The sequence below is a fragment of the Dipodomys ordii genome, unplaced genomic scaffold (assembly GCF_000151885.1).
Source record: "Dipodomys ordii isolate 6190 unplaced genomic scaffold, Dord_2.0 Scaffold55, whole genome shotgun sequence".
In the NCBI taxonomy this organism is placed as follows: Eukaryota; Metazoa; Chordata; class Mammalia; order Rodentia; family Heteromyidae; genus Dipodomys; species Dipodomys ordii.
The window spans coordinates 6713903-6731672 of NW_012267271.1; the positions used below are offsets into that span (position 1 = coordinate 6713903).

Below are 17770 nucleotides of genomic sequence, written 5' to 3' on the forward strand. Positions count from 1 at the left end.
TAGGGCTTGAACTCAGAGCCTAGGCTTTATCCTTGAGCTTTTTGTGCTGAAGGATAGTGGTCTACTTTAAGATCCACTTCCAGCATTTCTGGTGGTTCATTGGAGATAAAAGTCTCACAGACTTTCCTACCTGGGCTGGCTTTGAACCACAGTCTTTACATATCAGCTTCCTGAGCAGCTAGGATTACAGGCTTGAGCCACCAGCGCCCCGCAGAAAAGACAGGCCAGGAGAAATGGCTGAGGAGCCGGGGGCGCGGCGTCCCTGTCCTGTCCTGTGCCTTCTGCTCCATCACGAGTCTCAGCTTTCTTGTGCTAGGAGGTGAGAGCATCACTGCAGTTCTGGACTCAGAGCCCATGTTCCAGCTCTGCCCTGCTCCCAGCCACTCATACCCCCCCCCCGTTCCTCTGTGCGAGCTCCCGGCTCCCCACTGTCCCTCTCATGGTCCCTCAGACCATCTTTTGCCGAGAGTCATGCTGGTCCTCACCCTACCTCCCCTCCGACCTTTGACACCTTCCCCTCCCCCCCATCAACACACATGCACGCACGTACACACACACACACAGTGCGTGGCCAGGAATCCATCTTAAGTCCAGGATTTTTCAGCTGCTTTTACTTTGCACTCTTCCTCCCCAGAGCCTCTGTCGCTTCTTGCTGATGACTGCAGGTTAAAATCCAGGCTGGAGACCCCAGTGCCCCAGCCTGCCCCCCCCCCCACTTCAGCCAGCTGTCAGCTGCTGCCCTCCTGGCGTCTGCCGCTCACCCCGGGCCCTGGCCGCGGGAAAGCTGCAGGTCTTGCAGCTGGGTGCGGGGTGGAACCGGAGGCGGGGGCTGAGGTAGCAGCTCGTGCCGTGTGCCGGGCACTGCACACCTGGGCTAGTCAGCCGCTGTGGCGATGTGGCTGGCCCCACTTGACTGGTTTTGTCTTAGAGGACAGGAGGGTAGGAGATGCCTGGGTACTACGTGGCACAGCAGGGTGTAGGTAGGGTCTTTCCCAGCCCTGCTCCTCTCTGCCTGGCAGTCCTTGTTCTGTGCACCTGCTTATACAGATGCCTTGTGGCGGCCATGCATGGGCTGCTGGCCCGCCCACCGCCCGCTTCAACCTTGAGAGGAGTGACGGGGGACGCCAGCGCATAGCCACGGGCTGTCTTGTCAGAGTTTCCCCTGCTGCTCCTCTGTAGCCCCTGCATGGTTACAGTTCAGCCTCCATGGGCTGTCCCCCAGAGGGGCCTGGCACTTCCCGATCCTGTCCTGGGGACACTGAGGCAGCCCCTGCACACCCGTCCTCTCCCTGCGTCAGGAGGAGGGGGAGGCCTGTCGGTGAGCACCACTGCCCACGAGGCCCACAGGAGGCGCTGGCCAAGCTCTGTGGAGGCCCTGCGAGAGGCCCTTCCCAGGGCACAAAACAATCCCAGCTGCTCAGGAGGCTGAGAGTTGAGGATCACCATTTGAAGGCAGCCCACACAGGAAAGTCTGGTTAATCTCCAATTAACCACCAAAAAGCCAGAAGTGGAGCCGAGGCTTTTAGTGATAGAGTATGAGGCTAGACCAAATAAAGCCTAGGGGTAGCATGTGGGCTCAAGTTCAAGCCCACCCAAGACAGGCAAAAAAAAAAAAAAAAAATGTTTTTATAGCTGAGTTCCAGTGGCTTATGGCTGCAATCCTAGCTACTCAAATGGCTGAGATCTGAGGATCCTGGTCCAAAGCCAGCCCAGGCAAGAAAATCTGTAAGACTCCTCTCTCTAGGTAACCACCAAAAAGGCATTAAGTAGAGCTGTGGCTCCAATAAGTGATAGAGCACCAGCCTTGAGCAGAAACAGCAAATGAGAGTGTGGGGCCCTGAGCCCTAAGCTGAAGCTCTGGCAGCTCTCTTCCGCAAGTGAGGGCGTGCGCTCCCGCCTCCCCTCCGTCAGCCTGCAGTGCGCGAGGGCGCTGCTCACTTGGGGACCAGGGCTGGGCACCTTGACGTGCACACCAGTGGCTTGGGCGTCCACCCAGTCTCCGAATAGCTTCTCCCTGCCCTGTCACAGGCGGGAATGAATCTTAACAACCAACACTCTCGAGAAGATAGAGTGAGGTCTGAAGTTAAGTCCCGATGTTTCAAGTGTGAGACAGTCCTCATTTCTGCAGCAAACAAGAGTCCCTGCCCTCATCCGAAGAGAATCCCTTCCTTCTGCCCTTCCCTCCCTAGAGCACGTTCAGCACCTCTCCCCAGGCAGGAGGGACCCGCTAACCCGGCATCAGAAAGGTCCAGGGCCTTAGTGAACCTCCTAGAAAGAGGAGATGAAGCCAGACGTCGGTGGCTCCCGCCTGTCATGCTAGCTACTCAGGAGGCTGAGACCTGAGGACCACGGTTCAAAGCCAGCCTGGAGGGCGGGAAGGTGGCTCAGTGGTAGAGCGCTTGCCTTGCATGCTCGAGGCCCTGGGTTCGATTCCTCAGCACCACATAAGCAAAAAGAAAAAAGCCCGAAGTGGTGCTGTGGCTCAAGTGGTAGAGCGCTAGCCTTGAGCTGAAGAGCTGAGGGACAGCGCCCAGGCCCAGAGTTCAGGCCCCACAACCGGACCCCAAAAAAAAAAAAAAAGCCAGCCTGGACAGGAAAGTCTGTGAGATTCTTATCTCCAATAAACCAATAGAACACTGGAAGTGGCACTGTGGTTCTTCACGTGGTAGAGCACTCGCTGAAGCTGAGGAATAGCACCCAGACTCAGAGTTCAAGCCCTGTGACCAACAAAAAACAAAACCGAAAGCAAAACCAAAGTGACCCTGTGGCTCAAGTGGTAGAGCACCCAGGCCCAGAGTTCAAGCCCCATGACCAACCAAAAAAAAAAAAAAAAAAGATGAGCTGCAAGGCCTTGCTGGGCTGGGCCGGCGCGCAGGGCTTCCCTCCACCCGCGCCCTCCGCAGCCACTCAAGCGTTCATGTCACTAGCACAGGGAGGAAGGCAGACCGTCTTCCAGGCCCCAGACCTGAGGTAGACCTGGGGCTCTGAGTGCCCCTGGGGGCGCGGGGCCTCCCGCAGACCCTCTCCAGCAGGGCCGCCGCTCCCCTGTCTGGTGCTGGCGGAGTGAGGCCAGCAAGCCGCCGTCTTGGCTGTGCCGCCGAGCCCCTCTGGTCCCTCTCTCCCCAGATACCTCCAACCTGTTTGGAAACAGCGGGGCGAAGACCTTCGGCGGGTTCGGCAGCTCATCGTTTGGAGAGCAGAAGCCGGCCGGCACGTTCAGCTCTGGAGGCGGAAGTGTGGCGTCCCAGGGCTTCGGCTTCTCCACACCCAGTAAAACAGGTGCCGGCATGATGTGCGCGCATGTGCTGCCTCTGCCTGGGTATCAGGAGGCAGACGGGGGCCGCAGAGCGGAGGACGTCTCTGTGCTCATTTCATTGCTTCCTTCCCAATGCGTGTGAAGTGGTTAAAAATGGGACTGCAGCCCGAGGAGCACGCAGTCTCAGGAGTCGTCCTTAGCAGTGTCCACTGTCACAGAAGCACCCAGAGAGGAGCACGTCAGAGCTGACAACTACAGCACACACAAGAACACACCTGATTGCTCCTGGTGTTCACATACACAGTTCTGTGTGTGTATGTGTGCATGGGTGTGTACTAGGGACTCGAACTCAAAGCCTAGCACTGTCTTCTTAGCTTTTCTACTCAAGGCAGGCACTCTACCATTTGAGCCATGCCCTGACTTTTGGCTGGTGAATGGAAGGTAAAATTCTCCCAGACTTTACTGTCCCACCTATCCTCAAGTAGTGATCCTTATTTTTTTTTGGGGGGGGGGTCCGGTCGTGGGGCCTGAACTCTGGGCCTGGGCACTGTCCCTCAGCTCTTCAGCTCAAGGCTAGCACTCTACCACTTGAGCCACAGTGGCACTTCCGGCTTTTTTTCTTTTTGCTTATGTGTTGCTGGGGAATCAAACCCAGGGCCTCAGGCATGCAAGGCAAGCGCTCTACCACTGAGCCACCTTCCCAGCCCCACAAATAGTGATCCTTAGATGCCAGCCTCCTGAGTGGCTAGGATGACAGGTGTGAGCCACCAGGACCAGCAGTCTGGCTTCTTACATCTGTGTTTTGCCCTCTACCAAGCATTCCCTATATGGCATGCAGCTCTGTTCTTTGGCACAGGTGAAAAGCATGTTAATAGCACAGTGTTTTAGCCCCACATAACTTGAAGTGTTTGTTCTACACATCTGCAATTAAAATCTCCGAGGGCAGGCTAGGAATGTGGCTTAGTGGTGGTGTGCTTGCCTAGCATGCATGAAACCCTGGGTTCGATTCCTCGATATAAACATAAACAGAAGAAGCCAGAAATGGTGCTGTGGCTGAAGTGGTAGCCTGAGCAAAAGAAGCTCAGCGTCAGTGCCCGGGCCCTGAGTTCAAGCCCCAGGATTGGCCAAAAAAACTCCAATGGCAGTAGATGTTTAGATACAAGAGCGTGACTTGCTCAGCTGGCATTCTGCCAACCTGAGCTACAACTCCAGCTTTGATTATTTTGGAGATGGAGTCTCACAGACTTCTGTCTGGGTTAGCTTTGAGCTGTGATCCTCAGGTTTCAGCCTTCTGAGTAGCTAGGTGTGAGTCACCAGTGCCCAGTGAGAAAGCCCCTCTTCAAAGCAGGCTCTCTGTGGGTTCTTTGGTGGCATTTGTGCTCAGAGGGATGGAGTATTTTGAGCAAGACCCTTCCTGAGGGCCAGGTGTCTAAGTGGCTGTGGCTAAGGCCTGGGCCTCCCTAAACCAGAAAGCAGACTCTTGCTTTTAGAAGCTCATTTCCAAAGGAGAGTGTGCTTGTCCTCGTAGCTTTGGCTTGGTGCCTGGTCTTAGATTGGAAGTTCTTAATTTTTTTCCTAGAATTTAAAAGAGACTAGAAATGCGATCCCAAGCCGAACACTGGTGATTCACGCCTACAGTCCTAGCCACTCAGGAGGCTGAGATCTGAGCACTGTGGTCCAAAGCCAGTCCGGGCAGAAAAGCCCATGACACTCTTTATCTCCATTGAACTGCCAGAAAACCGAAAGCTTGAGTTGCAGCTCGAAGTGATAGAGGCTAGCCTTGAGCAAAAGAGTTCAGTGACAGTGCCCAGGCCCTGAGTTCAAGCCCCAGGACTGGCAAAAAGACACACAGGTGAGAAGTGAGGGGTGCAACGGGGCGCCGTAGCAGCAGGGCCGCAGGTTCACCTTGGAGCTTTACACCAGGTGTCCAGCCTCCCTCTAGCACATGCGCCTCTGAAGTGACACTGCTGCTGGCCAGGAGGGGAGGCAGACCAGGATAGCCTGCCCGTGGGCTCGGGGGTCTGCATCCCTGCTTCGTGATCACCAGAGGTGTTGGGCACAGTGGCCGCGGGAGACTGGCACATGCCAGGTGCGAGCTGGATTTGGGGTCTCGCAGACCTTCCAGTCCCAGCTCCGCCGCCGCTCACTCAGAGCAGAGAGGCGGATCCCGAGCCTCGAGTCCTCCAGGAGGAGGTTGCAAAGCTCCCAGTAAACCTGAACCCCAGGCACCGTGAGGCATAGGTCACTGACTCCAGAGCTAAGCCCGTAGTGACTGCCATGCTGCCGCACGGAGCGTGCGTGTGCCCTCCTGCCCAGGTACTCTCTGTGTTGTTGTGACTTCTCACTTTTCACCCCCTTCCTTCACCTCACCTAGAGGAGGCCACCGATGCGGGCCTGGGTGTCTGGAAGAACGCGTAACCAGATCGGTGTCAGTCCTCAATAATTCAGCCGCGAGGGGTTTGGCGCTTTTTGTTCTTCCCAGCCTGTTGTAGTTGTAATGCGCCCGTTTCCCCTCTCGGGGCTTGGAATTTACATGAGGGCTTACGCAGGCACCTCCATGCAAGATAGCAGCTCACTTGAGTTCAGCGGGCAGCTGTGCACACCCAGTGTGTGGTCCTTCTGGGTCAGGTGGTGGTGCGGTGACACCCCAGAGGCCAAGAGAGGTCCCCAGAGAGCAGGATCCTGGCGCCATGGTCCTCCGCTGGCTCTGCGGCAGGCTGTATGTAGGTTTGGGGGTGAGGGGCCTGGGGATCAGGGGAAACTTAGCAGGCCTACGCCCCCTCCCCAGAACCTGGCCTCACCCCCTTCCGTGGCCACCCGCAGCAGTCCCTGCCCAAGGGCGCCTGGCACTCATACGCGTCGTCCCACAGTTGATGGTCAGTGGGAGCGGTGCCCGCCGCAGAAGAGGGACATCACTCTCCACGAATGGCCTCTGACTGGAGGGAGCAAGCGTTTTTAGAAAGGCTTCAGTGCCAAGAAAGAGGGCCACCGATGCACGCGTGCGCGGGGCAGCCACCGGGCTGTAAATAAATCAGAAGCTCCTGGCCGGGCGCCAGGCAGGGCTCACGGCCGCCCTGACCCAGTTCGTGGGTTCTGGCGGGGCGGGAATGCCAGCCTCCAGTCTCACAGTTTGGGCTTCTGTCCAGTCTGCAGCTGGCCATGGTGGTACACTTGGCATTTTCGCCACCAGGTTGGGACCCCAGCATTGGAGGGCCATGCTGTAATGGGGGTCCACTCTCACGAGCCCCCAGAAAGCAGGAGTCGGGCTGGGAGGGGCTGCCACATTCTGGTTTAAGTGGGGGGCGGGCAGTGTGGCCCTGTTTGCATTGTGTTCATCTGTAACGTGCTGTTTTCCTCTTCCCCTTCCCTTTTGCTTTGCTTTCTGACCGCTCACGTCCTCTCCTCCTGCTCCTTTCCTTCTCCCCGTTTCTGTTTGTTTGCCTCTGTTTTGCTCAGGTGGCTTCGGTGCTGCTCCAGTGTTTGGCAGCCCTCCTACTTTCGGGGGATCCCCTGGGTTTGGAGGGGTGCCAGCATTCGGTTCAGCCCCAGCCTTTACAAGCCCTCTGGGCTCGACGGGAGGCAAAGTGTTCGGAGAGGGCACTGCGGCCGCCAGCGCGGGAGGATTCGGGTAAGCGCCCACCTGGGACAGGGGCGGGGCGGGGACATGGCCGCCCACAGCCTCGCAGCCCGACAGCCACCTTGCTCTGCAAAGTAGCTTCTCACGCTGTCAAACTCCGGCCCAAGAGCGCAAGGCCCTGTCTTGGAACAGAGGAGCCAGGTTGTGTGGAATACACGGTGGCCATCAGCTCATGGCTGACCGCTGACCTGTCCACACTGCCCTCAGAGCCCTGCTCTCCACCAGCCAAGAGTGCCTGTGGTAGGGGGTAGCGCAGGGTCAGCGCAGGGTCGGTTTCTGTTTGCCTCCCAAGGCCCAGTGTTCTTGCACACGACTCCTGTGTCCCTGTTCCCCCCGGTCCTCAGCGAGGGTTTCCAGTCCCCCAGGGCCAGTTGGGTCGTCCAGGTGCTCTCTGTGTGGGCCTTGCCCCACGCATCCCCACTGGGAAATGCAGGGGAACTCTGGGGACCCCAGAATTCCAGTCTGGTTGCTGGAATCTGAAGGAAAACCACAGCCTTTGCCACAGCCAGATGTGTGCGGTTGTTTGAGAAGAGGATCCTGGGAGACCCCGGCTGCCACGCCCTCGGCTGGCTTAGGCCGAGAACTGAAGATTTGGGGCAATTGTAGAGGGGCCATGGCAGAACCCGGGTTTGAACTCGGGGCCTTGCTGCTTCCACTGGGCTGCACCTGCACCCCCTTTTTGCTTTTTTTTTTTTTTTGGGTCCAGTCGTGGAGCCTGAACTCTGGGCCTGGGCGCTGTCCCTCAGCTCTTCAGCTCAAGGCTAGCGCTCTACCACTTGAACCACAGTGCCACTTCAAGCTTTTTTCTTTTTTCTTATGTGGTGCTGAGGAATCGAACCCAGGGCCTCATGCATGCAAGGCAAGCGCTCCACCACTGAGCCACCATCCCAGCCCCCCCTTTTTGCTTTTTAAGAGTTGTGAGTTTTTGCCAGGGACTGGAGTCTAACCACAATCCTCTGAAATCTGAGATGTAGCTGGGATTACAGGTGCACACCACCACACTTGGCTTATTTATTGAGGTGAGTCTTGCTAACTCTTGGCCTCAGCTGGCCTCAACCCACATTCCTTCCCATTTCTACTCCGAGTGGCTGGATGGCAGGCATGTACTGCTGCCACGTCTGGGTTCAGGTGTGTTCTCACCCTGCTGGCCACAAAGGTGCTGGCTGCTGAGGAGTCAGCAGTCCTTCCTTCCATCTTTGACTGCTCTCTCAGGAAACCCCAAGAATCAGAGTTAGGGAGCAATTGGATCGGTGTAACCAGACCTCGGGTGGGCAGGTGGACTCCCATCTGCATGGCTGCAAGTCTTGGAGCTTTGCTTACTTGGTAGAAAAGAATCCTGATCCCGGGGCTGGGAAGGAAGCTCAGTGGTAGAGTGCTTGCCTTGCATGCATGAGGCCCTGAGTTCCATTCCACATAAGCAGAAAAAGCCAGAAGTGACGCTGTGGCTCAAGTGGTAGAGCGCTAGCCTTGAGCTGAAGAGCTGAGGGACAGCACCCAGGTCCAGGGTTCAAGCCCCATGACCAACAACAACAAAAAAAGAATCCTGATCCTACATCAGTCCTGACTGGCCAGTTCCATCTTGTAGAACAGGCCCAAGTACCAGCCAGGCACTGAGCATCTAGAATCCGCTGCCTCTGTGGAGGCCCCTGGCAGTGTCTGGAGGGCTCTGGTGGGATCTGAGGCCGGAGTTGCATGCTGGCCTGGCGGGTGCACGCGTCGAGGCCCCGCCTAACTCCAAGGAGCCAGGTCCTGCTGCGCTCTGGCTTTTTTCTGTAGCTGTTCTCCCACTTGCCTGTCTGCCCCCAGTCATGAACTCCTCTCCAGCCTGGTCTCCCCAGAGCCTTCCCCGTCCCAGCCAGATCCCTCTGACACAGGCCTGCACACACGTGCACGTGCACACACACGCACACACACACACGCACCCTGCCTGTGATGACGCCCAGGGGTCATCCCCAGGTGAGGGCCTTCAAAATTCCAAAGGAAATGACTTGAGAACTACTTCCCTATCCCCTCTGCCCACCAAAACAAGACACCTACAGTAGTGACCTTTGTGTGAGAAAACCTGTGCCTCATTACAGGCGAATAGAAGCCGGCGCCAGTGCCCGGCTGTCATCATAGCTACTCCAGGGGCTAAGCTCGGAGGATGGTGGTTCAAAGCCAGCCCTGGCAGGAAAGTTAGAAACTCTTAACTCCAATTCAGCATCAAAAAGCAGGAAGTGGAGCTGTGGCTCAAGTGGTAGAGCACCAGATGTGAGCAAAAAAAAAAAAGTTCAGGGACAGTGCACAGGCCCTGAGTTCAAGCCCCAAGATTGGTACAATAAAAGGAAAGCAAAGAGAATGTCCAGGCATGGCAGCCCCAGCCCTCGAGGCCCAGGACAGCCTGGGTGGCAGTGAGACTGTCTCTCAACAAAAAGTCAGCAGCACCAATGTGCAGCAAGAGCCGAATGATGCCCAAGCTGATAATGAGAAATCCTAGGTAATGCAGTGAGGATTGTGGCGCGCCGGCCAGCAAGAAGCCATTTTGGGCACCGTAGGAAAAGCCCCACACCGCTGCCTCTCCCTGGAATCTGCCGGCCCACATCGGGCACATCCCGGGCAGGCGGGGGCCAGGCCCACACTGACCACAGCCCCTTTGTGGCCGGTGCACAGGTTCGGGAGCAGCAACAACACCACGTCGTTCGGCACGCTGGCCAGCCAGAACACGCCCTCCTTCGGATCGCTGTCCCAGCAGACGCCAGGGTTTGGGGCCCAGAGTGGCAGCTTCTCCGGGTTTGGATCGGGCTCTGGAGGTAGGCCACCCTCCCCCCTGCCCGTCCCTGGGCCCAGGCACCCAGACTTCTGCCTGGCTGCTGGTGTAGTGGTATGGATGCAGTCAGTGATAAAGGAAGCATCCTGTCTATACCTGCAGTGCTGGGCCATTTCTGAGCAAATAATAGAAATGCTGACGTCATTTCCGCTCAGGATTTGAGCACTTGAAGCCAGAGCCTTAGCAGGCTAGCTGCCTCCAGGGCCTGGGAATGTGGCAGATCGCCTCTGCATCTTCACTCGTGACACATGATTCCCTGTGTCCTCGTGGCGGGGGGGGGGGGGGGGGGGAGCTTCCCCTGACCTTCCCCTCCCTCTTTTCAGGCTTCACCTTCGGATCATCCAACTCGTAAGTGGCATCTCCCATACTTACTAAATAAGACAGGGGGGGGGGGGGCTGGGGCGTGCAGAGACTGAGCACGCCAGTCATTCTGCCGCAGCTTGGGGGGGGTCCCTCCTACTCCCCCAGTCCTCCCCCTGTAGTGTCTGAAGCTTTCCCGTCCTGCGCTGTGCTTCTTGAAGTGTGCGGTTCTGGGGGTCTAGAAGCCGGGCCGGGGGTGGGCGCTGACGCCGCGCTTCCTGCAGGTCTGCCCAGGGCTTCGGCGGCTGGAGAAGCTGAGCGCCCATCGCCTCCAGTTCTGCGACTGGCTGCGGGCACCATGGAACAGTCTGTCCCAGGGACTGTCTCCCTGAAACAGACACACCCCGAAACAAGAGACCAAAGCTGGGAGATGCCTGGCTGTCCTATGCCTGTTGGGTTTTTCCCTGCTATTAAACCATGCGGGCTGTTGCTGTTCAGAATGGATGTGAGTTTATTCAGGTCACAGCCCCACAGAACTTTCTCCATCCCTGTGGTATCTTCCCCAGGCCCCTGAACCAGACACCCCACCCGAGAGGAGGTGGGTGGGTCAGAGGCTCATGGTCTCCCTCCCACAGCCTCAGTTCTGTTCCGGAAGTAACAGCAGCACAGCCCGCCATGGGGCAGGCGTGGCAGCTGGCCACATGACTGGCTGGGCGCTGGCCGCGGCTGCGCCCCGCCTCCCATGGCACTGCTGCCTGTCTCTGTGGCCCTGGCGCTGTGCCCACAGCTTGTCTCTTCCGTCCTCAAAGGGGGTGACAGTGTTTTGAGGGTTCTCCTCCATATCCCGTCTGTGACAGCGAGCAGGACCGGGGAGACCTGGCTGTGACGGGATGGCCTGGCCATCGGTGGTCTCGGGTCCCCACACACACACAGAACAACGCAGCACTTCCTGCTGGAGCCAGCAGCAGGGGCCTGGGCCGGGCCGTGGCTTAGAATTTCACACCTTCGGAAGTTGTATTTTTAAGGTTTTAATAAACATTTGATACACGGTCTGTGGTGTGGGCAGTGTGACTTCCGGGCCCTGTGGCTTATTTGGGGTCCGGGGACCATGGTGACGTCCCACCACGCCACGGTCTGCCCTGAGGGTGCCTGGCTCGCCTGGGGTGTTGAGAAGAGCGGATCGCAGTCCTCCGGTGGGCGGGACTCGGGCTGGGGCCACTCAGTGTGCTCACAGCTCATCTGCGCCGGTGGGCGGGACTTTCTCACAGCAGAGCCGGCACCTGGACTTGAGCCACAGTGTCTGTGGGGACTGTCGCCTGCTGTCCCATCCTCACATCCTCTGGGAGCATGTTCACTTGCTCGCCGGAGGCCTCTGGGCCTCTCTGGTCCCCTCCTCCCACATGCACGTCTGTTGGTTTATATATGGGGGTCTTGGTTTAAGCTTTTCTTTTTTTTCCTTGTCGGTCTTGGGGCTTGAACTCTGGGCCTGGGCGCTGTCCCTCAGCTCTTCAGCTCAAGGCGAGCGCTCTACCACTTGAGCCACAGCGCCACTTCCGATTTTCTGGTAGTTCATTGGAGGTAAGTCTCACGGACTTTCCTTGCCCAGGCTGCCTTTGAACTGTGATCCTCAGATCTCAGCCTCCTGAGTAGCTAGGATTCCAGGCGTGAGCCACCGGCGCCCAGCATGGCTTTGTGGTTTTGATATACAGCTAGGCTTTCCTTGACCTCAGCAGCCTCCCAAGTGCCAGAGGAAGAGTTCACTACCACGCCTGGCTTGCGACTCTGTTTTGATGGGGAAAGTTGCAGATCAGGAAGCCATGGACCTGGATGACCCTTCCGGCCCTTCCCATGTCCTCCCCCGGACCCTCCTAAGCAGCCTGCTACCCTCCTCACCCTCTGCTGCTTTTACAAATAGAAGCTGCTTCCGTCAAACCCTTGACCTCAGATCCTGCTAATCCTCCACTGAGTGGCATGTGACATTTTTGCGCGGCACCCTATCAGCCGTGCCCTGCGGAGCCGCCCCACTGAGACGCGCCAGGCCCTCGGGAATGCGCTGCTGGCACCTGAGCCTCTCCTGGTTCCTCCGGTGGGTGGGTGGCAGGGCCTCACTGGGCCAGCTCACCACTTGGGCAGAGTGCTTCCCGGAGGGTGCCTGCCCTGCTCAGAAGCTGCAGGAGAGCATGGACGCGGGGAACTGGGTGCACCATCCCCAGGTCTCCCTCCGAACTCGGGAGGAGGCGCGGGATGCACACCGCCTGCACCCAGCGCTTCCAACCCAGCTTCCTCCTCCTCCGCCTAGAATAGAAGGCACCACGCATGAGCACTTGTGACACTGACTCCTCAGGGCTGGCTCCCCTGGAACAGGGCTCCCCCTTCAGGCCCGGGCTGGCTGCCTTAGGATCCGGCCTGTGTTCCCCCAGGACCCCCACTGCCTTAGAAGCAGCCCCTGCCACCTCCCACCGACCTCCCCCCACCCACCCGCAGCCACATCACAGCAGCGCCTCACCTCCTCCCACCTCCCCCACGTGCGGTTCCCCAAAAACTGCTGCCCTGGAGGGTGGTTGAGGGCCGAGGCCGTGCCCCGCAGCCCACACAGGTGGCTGGCTCAGCCCTTTCCCAGGGGTGATGGGGCCCTGGGGAGAGCAGCCGGCCCCCACACCTTCAGCTGTCTGGCCTACCCTTCCTCTGCCCTCTCCTGCAGGGCTTTCCGGAGCCCCCCCAGAGTCTGCAGTGACCCACAGGGGCCACAGTTGCTCCAGCCCCTCCTGCCTTCTAAATAGAAGCTGTCAATACCTCAACCCTGGCCGGAGATTCTCGGCATTGCTTTGGGGGCTGGACTGCCAGCTGCACAGCAAGGCCCATGGGGCGGACGACCGGAAGGAGCCCCCGCAGCCCCTCCCCCAGCCCTGCTCCTGCTCCTGCCTGGCGCCTCCAAGGACGCAGACCCAGCTTGTGTCCCAGGTACTATAGATACTGTGGCCCTGCCCCTCCCTCCTCCACCCCACCCCCACACACACACACCCTTCTGCTCCTCAGAAGCTCCAGTGTCTTCCCAGGGGTGCAGGTCTAGACCCCCCACCTTGCCCTGTGCTGCAGCCCAACTACTGGGAAACACACAGCACAATTACTCTTTTTCTGGTTGGTCGTGGGGCTTGAACTCTGGGCCTGGGCGCTGTCCCTCAGCTCTTGAGCTCAAGGCAAGTGTTCTACCACTTGAGCCACAGCGCCACTTCCAGTTTTCTGGGTCTCAAGGACTTTCCTGCCCAGGCTGCCTTTGAACCTTGACCCTCAGATCTCAGCCTCCTGAGTAGCTAGGATGACAGGTGTGACACCCGGCTAGCACAATTACTCTTTTGCTCTTAGTTACTAGAATTAAACACGTACTGTGTCTTCGAGCTACCTGGAGTGACCAGCCTGCTCTGTCCTCAGCCCCTGGCCACAGCCTAGACAGCAAGAATGAGGGCATGTGAAGAGTGACTGCTGCACCCCTGCCCAGGACACCCCACACACCTGCCCCCCACACCTGCCCCCCACATCTGCTCCACGCTCCTCTAGTAAGAAGGTACGGCCGCCTGGGGCCTGGGCTCAGCAGCACCAACACCCCACGCACAGACCGGGCTCACAGCCCATGCCCTTGCTCCGGCCACGCACCCACTGCTCCATCACCTGACCCCAGGCCTAGAAATGGAACTCCGGGACCCAATGGGAGCACCTCCTCCCTCCCCAGCCCCTGCAGTCCACTTCAGGACAGACCTTCCGTGACCCTGACCACCCGTGTCCCCGTGCGTGGGCGGCGCAGCGCCCCTCTCAGCCCCAGCTGCCTGGGCGGAGCAGGAAGAGCGCGACGCTGAATCCCGCTGCGCTGCGGAGCTCAGGCAGCCAGCCTCCCCAGAAGGAGCTGGAAATCCACCCCCGGGGCTGCTGGCTTTCCTGTTGCTTTCATTTCATTACAGGGAACACGGATTTGCCCTGGTGTGGAGCCATGAGCCTGCTGGGCTTCTGTGGGGAGCATCTCAGTGCCGTGCCGATGACCTGCAGCGCAGCCTGAGCCTCCGCCCCCCGCGGGCCCCCCTCTTCCCCCCCCCCGCCCCCATCTCACCTCCCCGGAGCCGGTAGCGGTGGGTGAGTCCTGGGCTGCCCCCCACAGCCTCCACCCTGCGGCCTTGGTCCTTCCAAAGCACCCCGCTGCTGGCTCTGCTCTCCCCTCTGAAAACAGGAATAAGCGCCCCAAAGCACCCCAAGACATTCCCGCCGAGTGGTGCCAGCTCCACAAATGGCAGGACTGGTGCTCACCTTCCCCCAGCGCTTCCCCACGCACACTTCCCCCGGCCCCACCCCTGTGGGCGCAGGAGGCAGCGTGGGTCGGACGGCCTCCCCCACAGCGCCGTGGCCGGGCCAAAGCTCTCCATCCAGCTCCAGCAGGCCGTTTACTGGCGAAGCTAGTGGAAGGCTGGTGCTGGTGGCTCACACCTGTAATCCTAGCTACTTGGGGAGGCTGAGATCTGAGTTCAAAACCAGCCAGCCCAGGCAGGAGTCTCTGAGACTCTTATTTCCAATTACCAAAAAGGCAGAAGCGAAGCCGTGGCTCAAGTGGTAGAGCAAAAAAAAGCTCAAGAAGTCACCCAGGGAGGGAATAGGGGAGCTGGGCTGGGGAGGGGAGGAGCCGCAGCGCAGTTCTAATCAATCAAATAGGGCTCCAGAGGCTGCTGTGCTGTTGTGCGCGGCTGATTACAGATAACACTAACGTACTGTTTTGCTTTGTTTTTTTTTAACCAGTCCTGGGGCCTGAACTCAGGGCCTGGGCTCTGTCCCTGAGCCTCTTTGTGCTCAAGGCTAGCACTCCACTACTTGAGCTACAGCACCACTTCTGGTTTTATCTGTGTATGTGGTCCTGAGGAATTGAACCCAGGGCTTCATGCATGGTAGGCAAGCGCTCTGCCACTGAGCCACATTCCCAGACCCACATACTGTCTCTTTAGAAGAGCCAGGTAGAAGGCTAGTGAATGTTTTCTCATCCAGAAACGACCATTGTTAGAGGGAGCTGGTGTTTGATTTAAACATTGTGTACCTATATCACAGCATCACACGGTACTGCCAAAGTATGGACAATTTTTCTATTTTTCTGCGTAAGTTAAAACACTAAGACAAACCATAAGCCGGACGCTGGTGACTCAAGCCTGTAATCCTAGCTACTCAGGAGGCTGAGATCTGAGGATCACAGTTCAAAGCCAGCCCAGGCAGGAAAGTCCGTGAGACTCTTATCTCCAATGAACCACCAGAAAACCAGAAGTGGCGCTGTAGCTCAAGTGGTAGAGCACTCACCTTGAGTTGAAGAGCTCAGGGACAGCGCCCAGCCCCAGAGTTCAAGCCCCATGACTAACAAAAAAAAAAAGAAAAGACTACGCATAGCAAGTGTTGGCCAAATATGAGATCACATCTATGATACTGGTTGGATATTTGTAGTTCAGAATCAGCTAGGGCCGGAAAGTTTGTGAGCGCTTTGTCTCCAATGAACCAGCAAAAAGCTGAAAGCAGAGCTGTAGTGAGCATTTTCATTCAAGGCTGGCTCTTAGCCACTTGAGCCACAGCTCCACTGCTGGCTTTTTGTTTGTCAATTGGAGATAAGGGTGTCACAGGCTTTTCTGCCCAAGCTGGCTTCCGGCTGTGATCCTCAGATCTCAGCCTCCTGAGTAGCTGGGATGACAGACAGGAGTGCCAGCACTCAGCTTTTATTTTCTTCCTCTTTTTTTTTTAGGAAGACACCAGGCCTTCACTCTTTAGGAAATTGTAATCTGGTTGATCATATTCGGGGCAGGTGAACGTGCGTCTGCGTCTACCCCTCTGCCTTTCCTCCCCCCTGAGGCTGGAGATTAGGAGGTGACCTGCCTCACCTCACTCCGCAGGACAAGTGGCAGCCGAGAATAGCGCAGCTGGGCCTGTGCGTCGCCCGCCAGCCAGGCCACCCTTCATCTGTCTGCTCCAAAACGTCTGATAAAATAAATCGCAGCTGGCGAGCTAATCCTGTCTCTGCATTCCAAGCGCACTGTCGCAGGGATGATGCGCAGAGCTGGGCCGGGTGAGGCCTGTGCTGTCAGTTTGGGGACTGACCTGTCAAGAAGCAAGTTAGAAATGGAGTTCAACCCCTCATTGTCTTTCCTTGTATTTGTTTCCAGTGCTCAGTGCAAGCGACTCACGCCTGTCATCCTAGCTACACAGGAAGCTGAGGTCTGAGAATTACAGTTCAAAGCCGGCCTGGGCAGGAAAGTCTGTGAGACTCTTGTGTCTAACTAACCACCATAAAGCCTGAAGTGGTGCTGTGGCTCAATGTGATAGAGCACTAGCCTTGAGTAGAAAAGCTCAGGGACAGCACCTAAGCCTCCAGTTCAAGCCCCACAACCTCATTAATTAATTAAAATTTTCTAGTACTTGCCAGGTGCCAGGCTCACGCCTGTAATCTTAGCTACTCCGGAGGCTACGGTCTGAGGTTTGAGGTTCGAAGATGACCCAGGCAGACTTTTCTATTAACCCACCTCAAAACCAAAAGTGGAACTGAGGCTTGGGTAGCAGAGCACCAAACTTGATGTGAGAAGTTCGTCCCAGTACCAGGGTCCAACAATGGGAAGTCTCTAGCGGCAGGCGGGGCTGGGCATGCTGGGCAGGGCCTCTGCGCACCCCGGGCCTGCAGTGCAGAGAGAAGCAGGGCAGGCTGAAGGCCTGGCGCTTGCTGCCAGCCCCGCTCTGCAACAACTTCCCAGCCTTGTGGCCTGGAAGCAGGCCTTTAGTCCCTTCTGAGGTCAGTTTCCTCATCTGAGAAAGGGGCAATGCAGCCCTAGCTACATCCACGGCAGCGGGAATAAGGCCGGGCAGGCTTCTCAGCATCCAGGGACCATGACCTTGGTGGACAGCTTTCTGCCCAGGCTGGCTTCGAACTGTGATCTCAGATCTCAGCCTCCTGAGTAGCTAGGATGACAGGCGTGAGCCACCAGTGCCTGGCTGGTGGATAGCTTTTTGATAACATGTGAGCCACCTCAAATCCTGACCTTAAGTGCCTGGACCCCACACAGGTAGAAGCAGGGTCTGTAGAAGATCAAAGTGACCATGACCAAGAGGTAGGTAGCGCCGATGGAAAGATCCAAGTGTTTGAGAATTCCTTGGCCAACACTGTGCCCAGTGGCCCTGTCTCCTTGTGGGGCCCTGTGGGCTTTTCGCTGGGACCCTGTGGCCTAGCCCACAGGGAGGCTTTGTCCCCTTTGAAAAAGGGCCAGGCCCCAGGGTAGCCGGCAGGAGAGAGCGACCCTCGGCGGGACAGGCGGTGCAGGGTCGAGAGGCAGCTGTTTCCTGAAGACAGACATCTCACGGCGCCCCACCCAGCGCCCAGACAGCCGGGCCCCGGAGGAGCAGGGCACCTGGCACAGCCAGGCCAAGCCTGGTGTCTGTGTCTCCCAGCCCAGTCTGGACTGCTAAATTTAACCCACTATCAGCTTGCAGGGCTGGAGAATTTCCACTGCGAGACCAGAGGCCTCCATGCTGCGCCCCGTCCCGCGGTCTGCTCCTCAGATCCCTCTTGCACAGCTTCTTGGTGCCGCAAAGATCTGGCTCCATCCTGGCACGATTGAACCTTTTCCTGTTGGTACATGTACACACACATGCATGCACATGTGTGGACACAGATGCGTGCACACATGCACACACGCAGGCACGTCTTCTAAACAGTGCTCAGGAGCTGACTCCTGCACAGGACTCATGCTGGGGGCGCGCCACACAGATGCCT

At 57.8% G+C, this 17770-nt stretch overlaps 1 protein-coding gene across 1 annotated transcript in view; it reads left to right on the plus strand.

Moving 5' to 3' along the window:
* The window catches only part of Nup214 (nucleoporin 214kDa), a 70120-nt gene extending 59750 nt beyond the window's left edge, over positions 1-10370 (plus strand). The window contains exons 31-35 of the mRNA XM_013021291.1: positions 3127-3279; positions 6713-6884; positions 9543-9682; positions 10023-10047; positions 10284-10370. Coding sequence (XP_012876745.1) covers positions 3127-3279; positions 6713-6884; positions 9543-9682; positions 10023-10047; positions 10284-10317 — 524 coding nt within the window. The 3' untranslated portion in view covers positions 10318-10370. The remainder of the gene's footprint in view (positions 1-3126; positions 3280-6712; positions 6885-9542; positions 9683-10022; positions 10048-10283) is intronic.
* Positions 10371-17770: the final 7400 nt, after the last annotated feature.